The sequence below is a fragment of the Podarcis melisellensis genome (assembly GCF_964234715.1).
Source record: "Podarcis melisellensis genome assembly, chromosome: 5".
NCBI lineage: Eukaryota > Metazoa > Chordata > Lepidosauria > Squamata > Lacertidae > Podarcis > Podarcis melisellensis.
This window is the reverse complement of record NC_138537.1, coordinates 92,884,747-92,906,335: the sequence shown is the minus strand read 5'-3', so window position 1 is coordinate 92,906,335 and position 21,589 is coordinate 92,884,747. Positions and strand designations below refer to the sequence as shown.

The window sequence follows — 21,589 nt, the reverse complement described above, 5'->3', positions numbered from 1 at the left end:
ACATGAGCTCGCCCCGTTGCGGGGATTTGAGCCGCCAACCTTCTGATTGGCAAGCCCTAGGCTCTGTGGTTTAGACCACAGTTACTGTATTTTTCGCTCTATAAGACGCACCAGACCATAAGATGTACCTAGTTTTTGGAGGAGGAAAATAAGAAAAAAAATATTCTGAATCCCAGAAGCCAGAACAGCAAGAGGGATCACTATACAGCAAAAGCAGCGATCCCTCTTGCTGTTCCTGCTTCTGGGATAGCTGCGCAGCCTGCATTTGCTCCATAAGACGCACACACATTTCCCCTTACTTTTTAGAGGAGAAAAAGTGAGTCTTATAGAGCAAAAAATACGGTACTTAGATTTCTGAGTCCAGGGAGGGTTTCTTAAGGACTGTTTTCACTACTGCCTCCTTCAAGCAGTCATGCTAAACATTAGAACTTTCCGGTGACCAGAGCGGTTCCACAGTAAAACAGACTCCCATGGAAAGTAGTGGATTCTCCTTTACTGGTGTTTTTTCAACAATGGTGGACTAGGTCTCTTCCCACTGTACAATTCTATGATAAGGTAAGTTAAAGGAATAGGATTACACACAGCTTCCACCTGCATCGCTGCTCCCCTGGGTTTTAATGGGGCATCAGAACCTTGACATTTGAACGTCAGGACGTCTCTAAACCAATGAAAACATACATTTCTTAACAAGCATGAGGAAAGTACCTCATTAGTTTTCACCAAAATCAGAAATCCCCACTTAAATGAAATAAAAAGGGTAAGTATCCGTTTTAACCTGCTGTACCTTTGCCAATTTTTATCAGATTGGGCCGAAAATTGACACATTTGTAGACCATGGAAGCCAAGATTCAAGTTTTTAGGTCAATAGGTATAATTTTTTAAGCAGCATAATATTGAGGCTTCTAATGGTGGAACTATTTGTGGGATTGTTGTTGTTTTTGCCATGCCCCTATAATAAGGAATGAAGATGCTATTTGCCTTTCTGTGTCTTCATATGGGATAAGTATAATAATTAGGTTACTGAGGATTTTATTGTTTTAGAATTGTATTATTCTGTTGCTGTTGCCTTATAATGATGGAATGCCTTGAATAATGCGATTTGCAAATATCTCGGGCCTTGATAACCTTGCCCTTCGTGAATTTATGTAATCCCTATTCAAAGCTGCCCGAGTCGATGAATATCGCTACATCTTGTGGTAATGAATTAAGAACATAAGGAGAACCTGCTGATCAAGATAGCTTATCACCAAAGTCCACCTGTGACAAAATATGTGTGCTATATGAAGTTCCTCCTTTTTTTTACGGTGGTGCCCTGCAAGACGAATGCCTCGCAAGACGGAAAACTCGCTAGACGAAAGAGTTTTCCGTTTTGGAGGTGCTTCGCAAAACAAATTTCCTATGGGTTTGCTTTGCAAGACGAAAATGTCTTGCGAGTTCCTGCGGGTTTTTTTCCCTTTCCCCCCTTTTTTCTAAGCCGCTTATCCGCTTATCTGATAAGCCGCTAATAGCGCTAATCCATCAATGGGCTTGCTTCGCAAGACGAAAAGACCGCTAGACGAAGAGACTCGCGGAACGGATTCTTCTCGCCTTGCGAGGCACCACTGTACTTCAGTTGGTGCCACTTGTCTGCTTATAATATTATGAAAAGGGGAGGAAAATGTCTCACCACAGGGGCCAAGGTCCCTTTGTGGTCCTCCCCATAAAATATTTGAGGGGGCCGTCACCCCCAAGTTGACAGGCATTGCTATTCAAATGGTACATATGCGCTGCGTCATGTGATACGATTGTGTGTGGTAGGGCCTACCTGGCCCTCCCCCAGTATTTTACACAAGTCGGCACCCCTGCGTAGAATCAATAGAATTGTAGAGTTGGAAGGGACCCCAAGGGTCATCTAGTCCAACCCCCTGCAATCCAGGAATCTCAGCTAAAGCATCCATGACAGGTGGCCACCCAAACTCTGCTTTAAAATCTCCAAGGAAGGAGAGTCCACAGCCTCCTGAAGAAGACCATTCCACTGTTGCAGTTACAGATAGGTAGCCGTGTTGGTCTGCCATAGTCAAAACAAAAAATATTCCTTCCAGTAGCACCTTAAAGACCAACTAAGTTAGTTCTTGGTATGAGCTTTCGTGTGCATGCACACTTCTTCAGATACACACAGATAGGTAGCCGTGTTGGTCTGCCATAGTCAAAACAAAAAATATTCCTTCCAGTAGCACCTTAAAGACCAACTAAGTTAGTTCTTGGTATGAGCTTTCATGTGCATGCACACTTCTTCAGATTCTTCAGTGTGTATCTGAAGAAGTGTGCATGCACACGAAAGCTCATACCAAGAACTAACTTAGTTGGTCTTTAAGGTGCTACTGGAAGGAATATTTTTTGTTTATTCCACTGTTGAACAGCTCTTCCTGTCAGAAAATTCTCCCTGATGTTACCTCAGAATCTCCTTTCTTGTAACTTGAAGCCATTGGTTCGAGTCCTACCCTCCAGAGCAGGAGAAAACAAGCATGTTCCGTCTTCCATGTGACAGCCATTGAGATATTTGAAGATGGTTATCATATCTCCTCTCAGTTTCCTCTTTTCCAGGCAAAACATACGCAGCTTCTTCAACCGTTCTTCATAAGGCTTTGTTATCAGACCCTTGATCATCTTGGTCACCCTCTTCTCTGCACACATTCCAGCTTGTTCACATCCTTCTTAAATTGTGGTGCAAGAATTGGACACGGTATTTCACCAAGACCACCAGGTTTCACCAAGACCACCAAGTGTGGTCTCACTCAGAATAGAGTGGTACAGTGTTACCTCGGGTTATGTACTTAATTCGTTCCGGAGGTCCGTACTTAACCTGAAACTGTTCTTAACCTGATGCACCACTTTAGCTAATGGGGCCTCCTGCTGCTGCCGCACCGCCAGAGCACGATTTCTGTTCTCATCCTGAAGCAAAGTTCTTAACCTGAAGCACTATTTCTGGGTTAGCGGAGTCTGTAACCTGAAGCGTATGTAACCTGAGGTACCACTGTACTTTTACTCCCTCTGATCTGGACACTTTATGCAGTCTAGAATAGCATTAGCTTTTTTTCTTTTTCTTTTTTGCTGCAGCTGCACTAACTCATGTTCAGCTTTGTTGTTGTTTAGTCGTTTAGTCGTGTCCGACTCTTCGTGACCCCATGGACCAGAGAACGCCAGGCACCTCTGTCCTCCACTGCCTCCCGCAGTTTGGTCAAACTCATGCTGGTAACCTCGAAAACACTATCCAACCATCTCGTCCTCTGCCGTCCCCTTCTCCTTGTGCCCTCCATCTTTCCCAACATCAGGGTCTTCTCCAGGGAGTCTTCTCTTCTCATGAGGTGGCCAAAGTACTGGAGCCTCAGCTTCACAATCTGTCCTTCCAGTGAGCACTCAGGGTTGATTTCCTTCAGTATGGAGAGGTTTGATCTTCTTGCAGTCCATGGGACTCTCAAGAGTCTCCTCCAGCACCATAATTCAAAAGCATCAATTCTTCGGCGATCAGCCTTCTTTATGGTCCAGCTCTCACTTCCATACATCACTACTGGGAAAACCAGAGCTTTAACTATACGAACCTTTGTTGGCAAGGTGATGTCTCTACTTCTCAAGATGCTGTCTAGGCCTGTCATTGCCCTTCTCCCAAGAAGCAGGCGTCTTTTAATTTCGTGGCTGCTGTCACCATCTGCAGTGATCATTGAGCCCAAGAAAGTAAAATCTCTCACTACCTCCATTTCTTCCCCTTCTATTTGCCAGGAGGTGATGGGACCAGTGGCCATGATCTTCGTTTTTTTGATGTTGAGCTTCAGACCATATTTTGCGCTCTCCTCTTTCACCCTCATTAAAAGGTTCTTTAATTCCTCCTCACTTTCTGCCATCAAGGTTGTGTCATCTGCATATCTGAGGTTGTTGATATTTCTTCCGGCAATCTTAATTCCAGCTAGGGATTCATCCAGCCCAGCCTTTCGCATGATGAATTCTGCATATAAGTTAAATAAGCAGGGAGACAAAATACAGCCTTGTCGTACTCCTTTCCCAATTTTGAACCAATCAGTTGTTCCATATCCAGTTCTAACTGTAGCTTCTTGTCCCACATAGAGATTTCTCAGGAGACAGATGAGGTGATCTGGCACTCCCATTTCTTTAAGAACTTGCCATAGTTTGCCGTGGTCGACACAGTCAAAGGCTTTTGCATAGTCAATGAAGCAGAAGTAGATGTCTCTCTGGAACTCTCTAGCTTTCTCCATAATCCAGCGCATGTTTGCAATTTGGTCTCTGGTTCCTCTGCCTCTTCTAAATCCAGCTTGCACTTCTGGGAGTTCTCGGTCCACATACTGCTTGAGCCTTCCTTGTAGAATTTTAAGCATAACCTTGCTAGCGTGTGAAATGAGTGCAATTGTGCGGTAGTTGGAGCATTCTTTGGCACTGCCCTTCTTTGGGATTGGGATGTAGACTGATCTTCTCCAATCTTCTGGCCACTGCTGAGTTTTCCAAACTTGCTGGCATATTGAGTGTAGCACCTTAACAGCATCATCTTTTAAAATTTTAAATAGTTCAGCTTGAATACCATCACTTCCACTGGCCTTGTTATTTGCAGTGCTTTCTAAGGCCCATTTGACTTCACTTTCCAGGATGTCTGGCTCAAGGTCAGCAACCACACTACCTGGGGTATACGAGACATCCATTTCTTCCTGGTATAATTCCTCTGTGTATTCTTGCCACCTCTTCTTGATGTCTTCTGCTTCTGTTAGGTCCTTTCCACTTTTGTCCTTTATTATGGAAATCTTTGTACGAAATGTTCCTTTCATATCTCCAATTTTCTTGAACAGATCTCTGGTTCTCCCCATTCTATTGCTTTCCTCTATTTCTTTGCATTGCTCGTTTAAGAAGGTCTTCTTGTCTCTCCTTGCTATTCTTTGGAAATCTGCATTCAATTTCCTGTATCTTTCACCATCTCCCTCACATTTTGCTTGCCTTCTCTCCCCCGCTATTTGTAAGGCCTCATTGGACAGCCATGTTCAGCTTACGGTCTACTAAAACCCCTCGATCCCTTTCGCAGGTGTCCCCCATCGTATATTTGTGCAGCTGGTTCTTCCTGCCTAAGTGCAGAAACTTACCATATTTTTCACTCTATAAGATGTACCAGACCATAAGACGCACCTATTTTTTGGAGGAGGAAAACAAGAAAAAAAATATTCTGAATCCCAGAAGCCAGAACAGCAAGAGGGGTCTGGCTTCTGGGATAGCCTCTTGCTGTTCTGGCTTCTGGGATAGTCACACGAACCCTCTTCAGGTCAGCGGGATGAAGGCTCCCCCAAGAGCCATGCTCCCTTTAAAGAGCGTGTGGAGCGTGTGTGCGGCTCTTGGGGGCTTTTCCCCAAGAAGGGAGGAGAGCAGCCCTTCTCCCTCCTCGGGGTAAAGCCCCCAAGAGCTGCACACACGCTCCGTGCACTCTTTAAAGGGAGCGCTGAGCAGATCCTCCCGCCTGCATTCGCTCCATAAGACGCACACACATTTCCCCTTATGTTTTCGGAGGGGAAAAGTGCATCTTATAGAGCAAAAAATACGGTACATTTGTCCCTATTGAAATTCATTTTGTTAGCTTGGGTCCAGTTCTCCAATCTGTGAAGGGCATTTTGAATCTCGATTCTGTCTTCTGGGTCATTAGCTACCCCTCCCAGTTTGGTGGCATCATGATTTTGTATTCATCAATCATATTCACTGTTTTTCTAAACAAAAAAGCCCTTCAAATGTCATAGCCATTCCTAGGAGAGGAGCGCTCCAGCCCTTGATCTTTTGCCTTGCCCTTTCTTTTCTCGCTCTACGATACTGTTCATGAAATGGAGCAAGCTGGATTCAGTATTTCAAGAGTAGTTGCACCATAGACTGTGTTGTGATGGAGCAGGGATCAAGCCCTTTCTCTTATTTCACAGCAAGCACAACAATGTCATTTCCTGGGGTGCTATTTGCCAATTGTCTGTGTGCCAAACAGCAGTGAAAGGTAGCCAGCTCAAAGAAGAAAATACTAGAACATGCAGTACAGTACCTTGGGTTACATATGCTTCAGGTTACAGACTCCACTAACCCAGAAATATTACCTCAGGTTAAGAACTTTGCTTCAGGATGAGAACAGAAATTGTGCGGCGGTGGTGCAGCCACAGCAGGAGGCCCCATTAGCTAAAGTGGTGCTTCAGGTTAAGAACAGTTTCAGGTTAAGAACGGACCTCCGGAACGAATTAAGTACTTAACCTGAGGTACCACTGTACCTGGGATGCGGGTGGCGCTGTGGGTAAAACCTCAGCGCCTAGGGCTTGCCGATCGCATGGTCGGCGGTTCGAATCCCCGCGGCGGGGTGAGCTCCCGTCTTTCGGTCCCAGCTCCTGCCCACCTAGCAGTTTGAAAGCACCCCTAAGTGCAAGTAGATAAATAGGTACCGCTTTATAGCGGGAAGGTAAACTGCGTTTCCGTGTGCTGCGCTGGTGCTGGCTCGCCACACCAGCTTTGTCACGCTGGCCACGTGACCCGGAAGTGTCTGTGGACAGTGCTGGCTCCTGGCCTCTAGAGTGAGATGAGCGCACAACCCCAGAGTCGGTCACGACTGGCCCATACGGACAGGGGTACCTTTACCTTATCACTGTACCTGCAAAAATGAACGACGACTAGACCTCAGCACAACAAAATTGCACTGTCACTGAAACCTGCCAGCACTGCTCATGTAGCTGGTCTTCTCTAAAAGGCTGGAGGCCTGCATATTTCAGTGCAATCCAAATTGCTGCTCACATGTCAGAAAAAGGGGGCGCAACCCAGCGGCCTAATCCTTATACAACACAGGTAGCAGTATGTTGCCAATACTGGACACGGTCCTGAATATGTAAAGGTAAAGGCACCCCTGACCATTAGGTCCAGTTGTGGATGACTCTGGGGTTGTGCGCTCATCTCGCTCTATAGGCCGAAGGAGCCGGTGTTTGCAGACAGTTTTTCTGGGTCATGTGGCCAGCATGACTAAGCTGCTTCTGGTGAACCAGAGCAGTGCACGGAAACGCTGTTTACCTTCCCACTGGAGCGGTACCTATTTATCTACTTGCACTTTGACATGCTTTCAAACTGCTAGGTGGGCAGGAGCTGAGACGGAGCAACGGGAGCTCACCCCGTCGTGGGGATTCGAACTGCTGACCTTCTGATCGGCAAGTTCTAGGCTCTGTGCCGGTGTGGTGTAGTGGTTAAGAGCGGTAGTCACGTAATCTGGGGAACCAGGTTCGCGTCTCCGCTCCTCCACATGCAGCTGCTGGGTGACCTTGGGCTAGTCACACTTCTTTGAAGTCTCTCAGCCCCACTCACCTCACAGAGTGTTTGTTGTGGGGGAGGAAGGGAAAGGAGAATGTTAGCCGCTTTGAGACTCCTTAAAGGGAGTGAAAGGCGGGATATCAAATCCAAACTCTTCTTCTTCTTCTTGTGGTTTAACCCACAGTGCCACCCGCGTCCCCAGAGTTAATGCTATACACATCCAGAGCTATACACTCTTCGTGACCCCATGGACCAGAGCACACCAGGCACTCCTGTCTTCCACTGTCTCCCGCAGTTTGGTCAAACTCATGATGGTAGCTTCGAGAACACTGTCCAACCATCTCGTCCTCTGTCGTCCCCTTCTCCTTGTGCCCTCCATCTTTCCCAACATCAGGGTCTTTTCCAGGGAGTCTTCTCTTCTCATGAGGTGGCCAAAGTATTGGAGCCTCAGCTTCACGATCTGTCCTTCTAGTGAGCACTCAGGGATGATTTCCTTAAGAATGGATAGGTTTGATCTTCTTGCCGTCCATGGGACTCTCAAGAGTCTCCTCCAGCACCATAACTCAAAAGCATCCATTCTTCGGCGATCAGCCTTCTTGATGGTCCAGCTCTCACTTCCACACATCACTACTGGGTAAACCATAGCTTTAACTATACGGACTTTTGTCGGAAAGGTGATGTCTCTGCTTTTTAAGATGCTGTCTAGGTTTGCCATTGCTTTTATCCCAAGAAGCAGGTGTCTTTTAATTTTGTGACTGCTGTCACCATCTGCAGTGATCAAAGTCCTCTAGACTCCACTATCTCATTGCGCCCTCACAGCTCCACCCATCTAGCCGGATCTGTACTGTTTGTGTCAAGATGGGAGAGAAGAAGATTTAACTCTCCTTGGGGGCCTCAGATTAGTGGTAGAACCTGCTGTGCAATGCAGGTTTAAGGTTCCATCTTTCCTTGGTGCCTCCAGGTAGGGTTTTAAAGACTTCTGTGTGAAAACTTGCAGACTGTAGTCAACAATACTGAGTCAAATGGACCAATGGTCTGATTCAGTGTAAGGCAGTTTTCTGTTTTCATGTAATGCGTAGAACACCCCCCTCCTTTCTTACTGTATATTTCTATAGGGACAGCTACCTTGAAACATACAGTTTGTCTGGAACTGGCGGAAATGACTGGCAGAATCCGAGACCAGGGAGAAGAGTCAGTGGAAGAAGACTGGAAAAAGTTTAAAGACTATTTACAGAAATACTGTAAAATTAATGAATGTTAGAAAAATGTTGGAATGAAGTTATATGGCTTTAGTAGAAATGTTATAAGGAATTAAGTGTAAATAGATTATTAGAGTATTAAAGGAAAAAATAAGGTTAGAATATGTTAAGATAATTATAGGATAGAAAACAGAGGAAGATGGAAAGGAATTGCTGAAACAATTAACAGAAGTGGAATACAAAAAGGGAGGTGCGAGGAGGTCGTTGAAATAAGTGAATGAAAGATAAGATATTGAAATTGGTAGATGTGTTTTAAACTGTTTTTGTTTTGTTTTATTAGTTTAATGTGTTAGTGTTATGTAGTGTTTTTGTATTGTATTGTTCATTTTTGTTGTTGTTGTAGTGTTTAATTTGTTGGAAAAGTAATAAATATTATTTTCCAAAAAGAAAAAGAAAAAAAGAAAGAAACATACAGTTTGTCCAAAAGATGCCCTGGAACTCTGATGAGTATAGCTATATGATCCACGTGTTTCCAAATATGTGTTTGTGTAATTCCCACATTTTTTTAGGAGTCAACTAAACCACAGAGCCTAGGACTTGCCGATTAGAAGGTCGGCGGTTCGAATCCCCACGACAGGGTGAGCTCCTGTCGCTCAGTCCCTGCTCCTGCCAACCTAGCAGTTCAAAAGCACGTCAAAGTGCAAGTAGATAAATAGGTACCGCTCCGGCGGGAAGGTAAACGGCGTTTCCGTGTGCTGCTCTGGTTCTCCAGAAGCGGCTTAGTCATGCTGGCCACATGACCCGGAAGCTGTACGCCGGCTCCCTTGGCCAGTAAAGTGAGATGAGCGCCGCAACCCCAGAGTCGGTCACGCCTGGACCTAATGGTCAGGGGTCCCTTTACCTTTAACGAAGAATAAGAAGACCTTAAAACGTGTGTTGAGTGTCTCTAAAACTGTGTATTCCAATACCAGCTATCATGACTTAACTACTGTTACTCGAGGATCAAAGCAGCAACCGCATATAAAATGAAACTACTATTGTGGCAAAACGGCATGTATGTGTGGGTTTGACAAGACGGGAGGAAAAAGAAGAGGCAGAACAGGTTAGACTCGCTCTGTCCCGCCCACAGCTTCTTGTATAAAATTCATGTTGACTCAGCAATGTTTTGGAAGTGCTTTGCTCCCTCTGATTCGCTCTTCCTTCTTCCTCTATGTGCGCACAACTAGACTCAGAAAACAAGCTTAGGACTTGCAGCCGGACGCAGCTGAGCGTGTTCCTTTGCACGAAAGCCATCTGCGGATATGTATTTTGTTCTTCCAGGGAAGTGAGCAGAGGTAAGTTGCCGGGATTTTTTTAAAAAATAAAGTACAAATAACTGGCCAGAAAGCAAGCAGAGTAATGTTTAGTGACACATATGCATAAGCCAAAGCTAGCTGAAGGAGTGAGCCTGCCAGCAACCACTGAAACATGTCTGTTACTGAAGCTGAAGGGCATCGGTTTCCACTTCCTCTGTCTTTTATGTGTTGAAATGCGGCAAAGCCATAGTCTCTTTCCTGTGTCGAAGATCCAGTGCGGGGCCTCCCTTGCTTAGAGTAAATTCAAAGGATGTAAGCGTAACTCACTGAAGATGAGAAGATAAGTAATATGTCACTTCATCCTGGGTGCTGTTAACAAAAGGAAGCAGTTTCGCTTGGTGTAGATTTAGTTGCAATCTCAACCTGTTCTAATAGCATCGGTGGGTTTGTTTCTCTTCCTTTTCTCATTATAACAATATACCTTATTTTTTGCTCTATAAAACTCACTTTTTCCCTCCTAAAAAGTAAGGGGAAATGTGTGTGCGTCTTATGGAGCGAATGCAGACTGCACAGCTATCCCAGAAGCCAAAACAGCAAGAGGGATTGCTGCTTTCGCTGCGCAGCGATCCCTCTTGCTGTTCCGGCTTCTGAGATTCAGAATATTTTTTTTCTTGTTTTCCTCCTCCAAAAACGAGGTGCATCTTGTGGCCTGGTGCGTGTTATAGAGCGAAAAATGCGGTGAATATTCTAAACCTGACCAAATAGGCACCCTTTCTTTAAGCAAAGGGTTTTGTGTTCTCTTTGATGTGGGCAGCTAGCATGTAGGCCCATTTGCACCACCATTTTTAATGGGTCTACTCCAAAGTAAGTTCCACTGAATTCAAAACTCAATGGATCTTACTCCCAGGTAAGTGAGTATGTGATTGCACCCTGAATTGTTTGTAATTACAGGAATTTGTGACGCAGGAATCTCATTTAGAGGGACTTGTTCACAGCTAAGCATGTGTAAGATCAACCAAGTTGTTGAAGCATCTTAAAAAGGATGCTTCTCCAGGCTATGGTGTGAAGGTGCATGAGACCATCACCTTGCTGGCTAAACAGGTCTGGGTCCAGTCAGTGCCTGGATGGCCTAGATGGGAATTACATGTAAGCTTCTTGAGTTCCATAACAGAAGAAAGGGGGTATATAATTATTCTTATGTAGTATATGTAGTTGTTAAAACCAATACATAAAAAATCCATTTCTGGGGCAAACCTCCAACCCATCCCTGAAAATTGCCAATACCAGTTCAACTAGACAGCATAAAAAATTTAAGGCAGTGGTTTCATCATCATCATCACCATAATTTTATTATTTATATCCCGCCCATCTGACTTGGTTTCCCCAGCCACTCTGGGTGGCTCCCAACAGAATGAAAAGCACAATACAGTGGTACCTCGGGTTACATACGCTTCAGGCTAAATACTCTTCAGGTTACAGACTCCGCTAACCCAGAAATATTACCTCGGGTTAAGAACTTTGCTTCAGGATGAGAACAGAAATTGTGCAGCGGCAGCGCAGAGGCCCCATTAGCTAAAGTGGTGCTTCATGTTAAGAACAGTTTCAGGTTAAGAACAGACCTCCGGAATGGATTAAGTTCTTAACCTGAGGTACCACTGTAAAACATTAATCATTAAAAACTTCCCTAAACAGGGCTGCCATGTGCTAGCTTGATATCAAACATTCCCATATTTAGCAGGGTGTATTTAAGTGGGCTTAGATAAATGCACTTAGAATCTTCCCTTTGTTTGGGACTCCACTGTAATTATTATTATCATTATCATTTATTTATTTATATCCCACCTTTTATCAAGAGTTGATTTTATTTATTTTATTTCATAAAACTTATACACTGCTTGAGTGCATAAAACATCAAAGCTATTTTACATAAAAAGTTTCCAGTTGCAGGAATGGTTTCTAAGTGAACCCCTACCTTCTCAAAATCCCCTGTGCATTAATGTCTGTGGAATAAAAAGTTTGGCAATGAATCAATAGATAGATATAGGTTCAAACATAGATCAGCAAGTGGCAGAATCCGAGACCAGGGAAGAGAGACGGCGGAAGAAGATTGGAAGAAATTTAAGGACTATCTTAGGAAACATTGCAAAATTATTGAATGTTAAAACGATGTTGGTTTAGAAATTAAGTGGTTTCCAGCTGTAATGATTAAGTAAAAAGAAAAGAAAGGCTAAAAATTTAACGAAAATTAAGGGAGAGGATTTGCTGAACTAAATAATTAGAAATTGGAATACAGAAAGGGGAGGTATGAGGAGGTCGGGGAAGTAAGTTATAAGAAAATAAGGGATTGAAATTATACTTGTTTTTGTTTGTGTTTTGTTTGTATTTTTGTTTTTTTCTTTTATATAACTTTTGAAACTTCAATAAATATCTTTAAAAAAAAACATAGATCAGCAAGCTGAGATTATTAGGACATAAAAACAGTGGAACAGATTCCCATGGAAGGCTGTGGACTCTCCTCCCTTGGAGGTTTTTAAGCAGAGATTGGATGGCCATCTGCCATGGGTGTTTTTTGAGATTCCCACATTGCAGGGGGTTGGACTAGATGACCCTTGAGGTCCCTTCCAGCTCTACAATTCTATGGTACTGTGAAAAGCCTGCTGGATCCGGCCAATGGCCCACCTGATCCAGCATGCTGTTCCCACAGTGTCCAACCAGATGTCTGTGGGAATCAGGATTCGAACCCAAGAACATCCCTCCTCTCCTTAGTTTTCCAGCTGCTGGTATTTAGAAGTGTTGCTGTGAAGGCAAAGCATAGCTCTCATGGAGCCCTTTTCACCTCCATGAATTTGTCTAAATGTTTTGTAAGGTAAAGGTAAAGGGACCCCTGACCATTAGGTCCAGTTGTGACTGACTCTGGGGTTGCGGCACTCATCTCGCTTTACTGGCCGAGGGAGCTGGCGTTTGTCCGCAGACAGCTTCCGGGTCATGTGGCCAGCATGACTAAGCCACTTCTGGTGAACCAGAGCAGCGCACGGAAACGCCGTCTACCTTCCCGCTGGAGCGGTACCTATTTATCTACTTGCATTCTGACGTGCTTTCGAACTGCTAGGTTGGCAGGAGCTGGGTGACTCTGGGGTTGTGGCGCTCATCTCGCTTTATTGGCCGAGGGAGCCGGCATACAGCTTCCGGGTCATGTGGCCAGCATGACTAAGCCCCTTCTGGTGAACCAGAGCAGCGCACGGAAACGCCGTCTACCTTCCCGCTGGAGCGGTACCTATTTATCTACTTGCACTTTGACGTGCTTTCGAACTGCTAGGTTGGCAGGAGCAGGGACCGAGCAACGGGAGCTCAGTCCGTCGCGGGGATTCGAACTGCCAACCTTCCGATCAGCAAGTCCTAGGCATTGGTGGGATCGAGTGCCATAGTTTGATCATGTTCTGGGTGAAGAAGGATTTTTTAAAAGGATTTTCCTAAATTTTCCAACATTCGGCTCAATTGGATGTCCATGAATTCTAGTGTTATGGCATCCTTTCCCCAAATTGAGACAAAAAAATCAAATATGTGTGTAGAAATATCTCTCTCAACTAATACTTCATTTGCTGTGTTGAGGAGGGTCAGCTGGAGGGGGGAGTGAGAAATGTCCATATTTTCATCTGAGGAACATTGAAGAGTATGTGGTTATGCTTTGTGGAGGAAAGGAAATCTCAGTACCAACTATAGGTCAAGGGAGGTTGATAATATTACCCCAGATAACAGAGGACACCCCATTACTCCCCCATTCTTTTCAAAGCACTTCTATTTTTCTTGCTCACTCACTGTATTCTTCATTTCCCCCAAATTTCCTTCCTTCCTTCCTTCCTTCCTTCCTTCCTTCCTTTCCGTGTCCTTCTCTGTTCATTCTTATTTTCCCTTCCACCTTCCGTGTTCTTTCTTTTAGTTACAAAAAGTTTGGGGGTGGGTGAAAATGCTCAGAATGAACTCAGCCTTGAAGTGGCCGTTATGTTTCCTGTGGTCACACCAATTTCGTCACCCACCCACCTCCACTTAACTTAGACATGCTACAGGCACATGTGAGTTTCTGAACCGGCAAGGGCGCATGCTTGTGAGCCACAACCACTTCCCACAAATGAGCATGCTAGCTCAAAGCTCATGTCCTTAGGTACTGCTGTATAATGTTGCCTGCCACCCTAGTCTCTGAGCGGTGCAAAATTCCATCAGTTCCAGGCCCCTTAACCCAGGATTTGGTTCCCTTCAGAATGAGGAATAGCGGAAACAGTAGTGTCTTTATGATATATGGTATACCCATGGCATCCTTCTTGATGGCACTGCTCTCCCCAAGGAAGTTCGCCTGGTGCCTTCATTATATACCTTTAGGCGCAAGGCAAAAACGTTCCTTTTCAACCAGGTTGACCTGATCGACATCCTATACCCTTTTAAAATGTGTGTTTTTGGTTGGGGGGGGGCTATTGGGTTGTTGCTTTTATTTTTATGTATTTTGTGGTTTTACATCTTGATTTTATTCCATGAACTGCCCTGGGACCCCCGGGTTTAGGGGGGTATATATAAATTTGATTATTATTCTTAATAATAATAATAATAATAATAGCCTAGTTCTGTCTCCCAGCTGCCCAGCCTGCAGTCTTGTCAGCTTCCAGCTTCGAGGTTCTAGCTCATTAAGTTCAACTCTCAACTCTAGTCTCTCTCTTTCGAACTACCAGTTTGTTGAGGAAGGCTCACCTATTTGATATCTGGCACAGAGCCACTTCCTTTGTTAGCTTAATGGCCCATATTTATAGGGTCATTACCTCACCAGGAAACAAGTCTTTCTATACCAGGAATTGAATCGGTGCTGGATCCAGGAATTAGAAAGGGGCTGAGGCATACAGCTGCCCCAACTCATAACAATATTATACTATATTAACTATTAGGAATTATAAAAGAAACACTAGTGAGTTTATGGAAGTGGAAACCACCCTAAGTAATTATTTGCTAGTGCAATGTGTTGGGAGATAAGGCTCTTAAGAGTTTATTCTCTTGTCCTGTGACTCAAGTGACCTGTGTTTACACTTTTATACAAACAGGATCTAACACGGGACAGAGAAAAGCAAAGGTAATAAAAAGGGAGGAGCTTCTGTTTAGTTAAGTCAGATATATTACCAGGTAATGGATGAAAAATTGTGCTCAATGCATTTTTGCATTTTTACATGCTGGGTGAAATGGCCTGAAAATTGTCAGTGAACAATTAATGTTCTCCCCTCTATGTGTTGGAGGTCCCACCTGCACATCCTACTCTTCCTGTGAACTATACGTGGAAAAAAAAGGGACGCGGGTGGCGCTGTGGGTTAAACCACAGAGCCTAGGACTTGCTGATCAGAAGGTTGGTGGTTCGAATCCCTGCGACGGGGTGAGCTCCCGTTGCTCTGCCCCAGTTCCTGCCAACAGAGCAGTTCGAAAGCACACAGTGCAAGTAGATAAATAGGTACCGCTCCGGCAGGAAGGTAAACAACTACCAGACAACTGTATTTTTTTAAAAGAAATTTTTTAGACCACTGTATTTTAATACTTTGTTGGAAGCCACCCAGAGTGGCTGGTTAAACCCAGCCGGATGGGCGGGGTATAAATAATAAATTCTATTCTATTCTATTCTAAATGGCATTTCCGTGCGCTGCTCTGATTTTGCCAGAAGCGGCTAAGTCCTGCTGGCCACATGCCCTGGAAAAACTGTCTGCTGATAAACGCCGTCTCCCTCGGCCAGTCAAGCGAGATGAGCGCCACAACCCCAGAGTCGTCCACAACTGGACTTAACTGTCAGAGGTCCTTTACCTTTAAACATGAAAATACATTGAGTTCAGAGGACAATATTGCAACGACATAGTTTAGAACTAAGGAATTAGAATAAGGGAGGGCTTCTAACTACAGTTCCCGTCATCCCTGACCATTGGCCATGCTGATGGAAATGGGAGTACAGTAACATCTGGGAGGCCACAGATTCCCTAACCCTATAATAGGGGAAGATTTTGTTGCATGCAACCCCAAACTCTGAGTTGTGCAATATGTCAGGGGTTCCAGGCACTTATCCAGCATCTCTGTTTCCTTTTGGGAATGAGGCACAGAGGAGACTGTGGTGTCTTTAGGATATATGGTTTATTTACACATATCTACAGCCTGAGCCTATGGTGGAGGAGCTCACAGCATCAACACCTCATGCTTCTCCTATAGCTACAGCCTTGCATTCAAACAGAGATCAAATATCTGGCTTTGTAGCTCGTTGCTTTCCTTCTAATTCACATCACATTTTACTAATCTCTCTACTCCAAACTCTGGTTTAGAGGGGAGACGTCTCACACCGAGCCCCTTGATCCCTTGTTCTCTTAATGGCCCATCACCCAGGCGATCACCTCAAAACAGGAAGGCAGCCCATCTTAATTAGCTGTTAACACTTCCTGAATCCAGAGATTATAACTGTCTGTCACCCACAAATACCCACAAACAGTATTAAAGGTAAAAATCCTGTGTTTACCATTTTTGATCAGGCTGGCTTTATTTTTGATATAATTTCTAGATGTGCTCCATCTTCCCCAGCCCCACTTTTCCATTCATTGACCTACAGTATTTGCAGTTTGAGTTGTTCACTCTATGAAAGGAAGAGATCGTGGTGGCCATTTTGTTCAATAAAAGAGACCCTTCTGAGAGGTGGTTGCTAAAAGATGAAGGAGAGCAATGTTGAGATGTGTTTTATTTCTTTCAGATTCAGGTGCAGGGCCGAAATTGGAGACCAAACTATATGGTTGCTTCCTGAAATGCTTCTGCAATCAAAGCGGTGAAGATGGAAAGAAAGAAAAGAGTCACTGCTCCTCGTGGGACACAAGAAAATGCAGAAAGTAGCAAAGCAGCAGATGGAAATTCAGGAGCGCAACTGGATATGTTAGCAAAAGCACACGAGTGCTTTCAGATCTGTGATGTAGAAGGCAAAGGATTCATTGCTCGTTGTGACATGCAGGTAAAGTGTACAATGCGGCTTTGTGGAGCGTTGTGTCATTTAGGTGACCAGGCAATCTTCTGCAAATCTGAATTATTTGTTGTTGTCTGACTTTAAGATTTACATTAACTGAAATTCGTTTTTATACGAGGAGCAATTTGTCATTTCAGAGGCTTCATGGTGAGTTACCCCTTAGTCTGGAAGAGCTGGAGAATGTATTTGATACTTTGGACGCAGATGGGAATGGTTCACTTACTCCAGAGGAATTTTCGACAGGATTTAGTAAGTTCTAAAATGAAAATGGTGCTTCAAAGACCTTTCAGATGATGATGATAATGATTTATTATTTATACCCCGCCCCTCTGGCTGGGTTTCTCCAGCCACTCTGGGCAGCTCCCTGCAGAATATTAAAAACACAATAAAACATCAAACATTAAAAACTTCCCTAAACAGGGCTGCCTTCAGATGTCTTCTAAAGTCAGGTGGTTGTTTATTTCCTTGACATCTGGTGGGAGGGCGTTCCACAGGGCGAGCGCCACTAAGTAACTTTGCTTCGTGCAGTGAGGGAACCACCAGAAGGCCCTTGGAGCTGGACCTCAGAGTCCGGGCTGAATGATGGGGGTGGAGACGCTCTTTCAGCTATAACAGGGCCAATGACCTATTAACTCATCTAAATAGCCACACTCAGCTAATTTGGTGGCTTCGCGGAGCACACCCATTCATTCATTTAGATTATCCCGTCGTGGCTTGGGTGGTTGAGGGGAGAGGGGAGCTCCTCTCGCTGGCACTTGTCTCACTGCAGTTTACCTGGACGGGACAAGGGTGGGGCAGGGCAGTTGCAATATTGTGACTGTGCACTTGCCAGTTCCAGATTGACTTGGCCAGTTCCGCCTCGGCCTAAATGCTGCTCTGCTCCACTCTTGCCCTATCCAGGTCTGCTGCAGTGACGCTAGTTTCAGGTGAGTAGCTCCACAGCTCTGCCATCGTCACCAACGGCTATTGATTTTGTTGTTGTCGTTTAGTCGTTTAGTCATGTCCGACTCTTCATGACCCCCTGGACCAGAGCACGCCAGGCACTTCTGTCTTCCACTGCCTCCCACAGTTTGGTCAAACTCATGTCCATAGCTTCGAGAACACTGTCCCACCATCTCGTCCTCTGTCGTCCCCTTCTCCTTGTGCCCTCCATCTTTCCCAACATCAGGGTCTTTTCCAGGGAGTCTTCTCTTCTCATGAGGTGGCCAAAGTATTGGAGTCTCAGCTTCAGGATCTGTCCTTCCAGTGAGCACTCAGGGCTGATTTCCTTAAGACTGGATAGGTTTGATCTTCTTGCAGTCCATGGGACTCTCAAGAGTCTCCTCCAACACCATAATTCAAAAGCATCAATTGATTTTACCCAATGGAAATTGATTTGATTTTACCCATTGATTTGATTTTTACCCTATTGATTTTACCCAATGGAAATCTGGCCCTGCAGATGCTGTTGAAGTACAACTTCCATCATCACCCATCCTTCACCAGGCTGCCGGGAACCAATGGGAGTCCAACAACATTCCTCTTGTAGAATCTGGGACACGGGTGGCGCTGTGGCCTAAACCACTGAGCCTCTTGGGCTTGCCGATAAGTAGGTTGGCGGTTCGAATCTCTGTGACGGAGTGACCTCCCATTGCTCTGTCCCAGCTCCTGCCAACCTAGCAGTTCAAAAGCACACCAGTGCAAGTAGATAAATTGGTTACGCTGTGCTGGGAAGAAAAATGGCGTTTCTGTGTGCTCTGGTTTCTGTAACGGTGTCCCGTTGCGCCAGAAGTGGTTTAGTCATGCTGGCCTACCTGACCTGGAAAGCTGTCTGTGGACAAACACTGGCTCCCTCGGCCCGAAAGCAAGATGAGCGCCGCAGCCCCATAGTCGCCTTTGACTGGACTTAACCGTCCAGGGATCCTTTACATTTACCTTTACATTTACCTTTAACTAGAACCTAGTTTTGAGAGTTGCGTAGTTTATTTTCCAGGCTGTTGTCAATCAATATTTGCAATCCTTGGAATTATCCTGAGGGCCAAACATTTTATCAGATGAATGTTGGGAGTCATTCTGCAAAGAAACAGTAAATATGTTTGTAACTTTAAGAACTGTTTCTGTGAGTCCTGGGTGTGAGCTCTGGGCAGATTAGGTATAGCTGGTCATGACTACAAAGGGAGGAAAAGTTGCAGTTTGAATTTTACCTGAAGAGAAAACACCTACAAGCTTTGTTGTTTTTGTAATAGAACCTTTATTTGATTTATTTTACACCAGTCTTGTGGTGTCGTAGTTTCTGTCATCTGCCACCAGAGGGAAAAACCCCGCTATAAATGAACTCTTTTTAATTTGTAGGTCAGTTTTTGTTGGGTCGGACGGCATCTGTTTCTGACACACAAGAATGTGAAACTGAAAATGTGTATCAGTCTGAATGGAAACAAAACAGCATGGAAAGCAATGAAGAGGAATATCAGTTCTCGAATCTTATGGAGAGGCTTGGCGCTAACAATATCTTAGAAGAGTAAGTGTTGTCAAAAAAACAACCAAGAAGCACGGGAATCACATGGTGCTGTACTTTGGGGGGCTGTAGCATCTCAGGTTTTATGTGCAGTATCACCTATCTGCACCTGCAAGATAACTGGCTAAAGGACTGTGAAAAAGACACAACACAAAGAGCGACATTCTTTAGGATTTCCACTTGGCAATTTGGACGCCAAATCTCTCAGTGCAACAGAAAACAAGAAAGCTGTGGTTCCTCTCAGTCCTGTTGCTTACCTTCTGTGCAGCCCTGCAGTCCTAAACTCTACATTGCTTTGTCTTGAGGTTTCACAGAGTTCTCCGTTTCAGTACATTAAGCAGCTAATTCAGAGCTAAATTCACAGGTTCAGTCTTTTTGGAGCCTTCCTATTCCCCTTTGGCCTCCCCGCTTCATGGACTGCTTGGACGCAGAGAAGTGAATCATAAGTGCCATGTTCCGCCCAACTTTTGGGGGGCTGTCGCTTGTGTGATGTCATGCATATGATGCGCATGTGTGACGTCACACAGCGGGAGGAGGCCACAAGGCCCGCCGCAGTTGCAGGAAGGTCTGGTGCAGCCATGGGTAGTGCTACTCCTCAGGCAAATGGGAACAGATCCAGAGGAGGACAGCAAAGATGGCCAAGTCATGCAGAATAAGGTCCATGAAGAACCAGTATGTTTAGCATAGAGTGGGTAACTCTATGAGGGAGACATGAAGGTAGTTTTCAAACACCCAAATTATTGTCACAAGGAAGAGTACAACGAATTGTCTTCAGCCTCCCCAGAGGGCAGGACTGCAGCTAATGAACTTAAGCTACAGGGGCGTTGTTCAGCCAAGGGGCAGAGGTTGTTTTTAGATATGGACCCAAAACACACCAGGCCAGTTGTTTAAGAAACAGGTTTTATTAATAGGATGAAGTAATAAAGAACAGAGCAAAGCAAAGACAGTCAGCTTAAGTCCCTTCCTTTGGTTGCTGAAAGTTCCACAGAATAGCATCCAATCTTTGCTTTAAAGCAGGTTGTAATTTCAAGCTATTTGTTTCGGTCCTTACCCTTCTGAGCAGGAGAAAACGAGCTTTTTCCATCTTCTATTTTTGCACTTAGTCATTCTGAGACTAGCAGATAAACCTACCAGGTGGCACCGCAGGACTCTGCTAAAATATGACAAAAACTCACCTTCATTTTCTCCTTTTTTCTGTTACGTTTTGGATGAGCATAAAAACTCAGCCCAGCATGGGAAGTTTTTTAATGTCTGGTGTTTAGTATGTTCTGATATGTACTGTGAGCCACTCAGAGTGGGGAACCTAGCCAGATGGGCAGGGTATAATAATAATAATAATAATAATAATAATAATAATAATAATAATAATACTTATTATTCCTTGACCATTCTTTCTTTTATATTTTTATCAAGCTATCATGCCTCTCACAAGGTCAGTTATCCCTGCCAACTTTCATGTTGATAGGATACATTATCCTGATTTTATAATTTCATCGTGGCGGTAATAGGCCTCATGACTACGATACGCAGATGCTGGAACTTTTGCTGCTACAGGAACCACGCAAGTAACGTAGATTCCTTTTTCTTTCTTTCTCCAGCGAGAGTGACATAAAGCAACTATGGTCTCACCTGAGGAAGGATGAGCCACATTTACTGTCTAGTTTTGAAGACTTCCTGACAAAAGTTTTCTCTCAGCTTCAAGAAGCTGATAATGAAAAGAGTGAATTGGAGCGTGTCCTGAATAGGTTGGTGCTTTTTATGATATAATAAATACTTGGGGGAGGGGGAGCAGATAGGAAGTAAATAGCTGGTGCAGAAGCACCCATAGGTTTTGTCTTGCCAGGGCTCAGAGTAGCAGTTTGCTTTGAGTAGCACTAAGGTAAGTACTTACTTAAGGTAAGTAAGCACTATGGTGCTGGAGGAGACTCTTGAGAGTCCCATGGACTGCAAGAAGATCAAACCTCTCCATTCTGAAGGAAATCAGCCCTGAGTGCTCACTGGAAGGACAGATCGTGAAGCTGAGACTCCAATACTTTGGCCACCTCATGAGAAGAGAAGACTCCCTGGAAAAGACCCTGATGTCGGGAAAGACTAAGGGCACAAGGAGAAGGGGACGACAGAGGACGAGGTGGTTGGACAGTGTTCTCGAAGCTACCAGCATGAGTTTGACCAAACTGCGGGAGGCAGTGGAAGACAGAAGTGCCTGGCATGCTCTGGTCCAGGTTGCCTGGAAAAACAGTGACAAAAGCACCTGCCTCTTCTGTTGTCTTTCTTAAACAGTTTTGTTGCTGCCACAAGAGGCAGC

The 21,589-nt window shown here is 44.6% G+C and overlaps 1 protein-coding gene across 1 annotated transcript in view; it reads left to right on the top strand.

Annotated features, from left to right (window-relative positions):
- Positions 1–9,159: 9,159 nt before the first annotated feature.
- The window catches only part of CRACR2A (calcium release activated channel regulator 2A), a 38,746-nt gene continuing 26,316 nt past the window's right edge, over positions 9,160–21,589 (top strand). Inside the window, exons 1-5 of the mRNA XM_081911922.1 lie at positions 9,160–9,817; positions 16,527–16,778; positions 16,928–17,039; positions 19,122–19,287; positions 20,883–21,029. Coding sequence (XP_081768048.1) covers positions 16,605–16,778; positions 16,928–17,039; positions 19,122–19,287; positions 20,883–21,029 — 599 coding nt within the window. The 5' untranslated portion in view covers positions 9,160–9,817; positions 16,527–16,604. The remainder of the gene's footprint in view (positions 9,818–16,526; positions 16,779–16,927; positions 17,040–19,121; positions 19,288–20,882; positions 21,030–21,589) is intronic.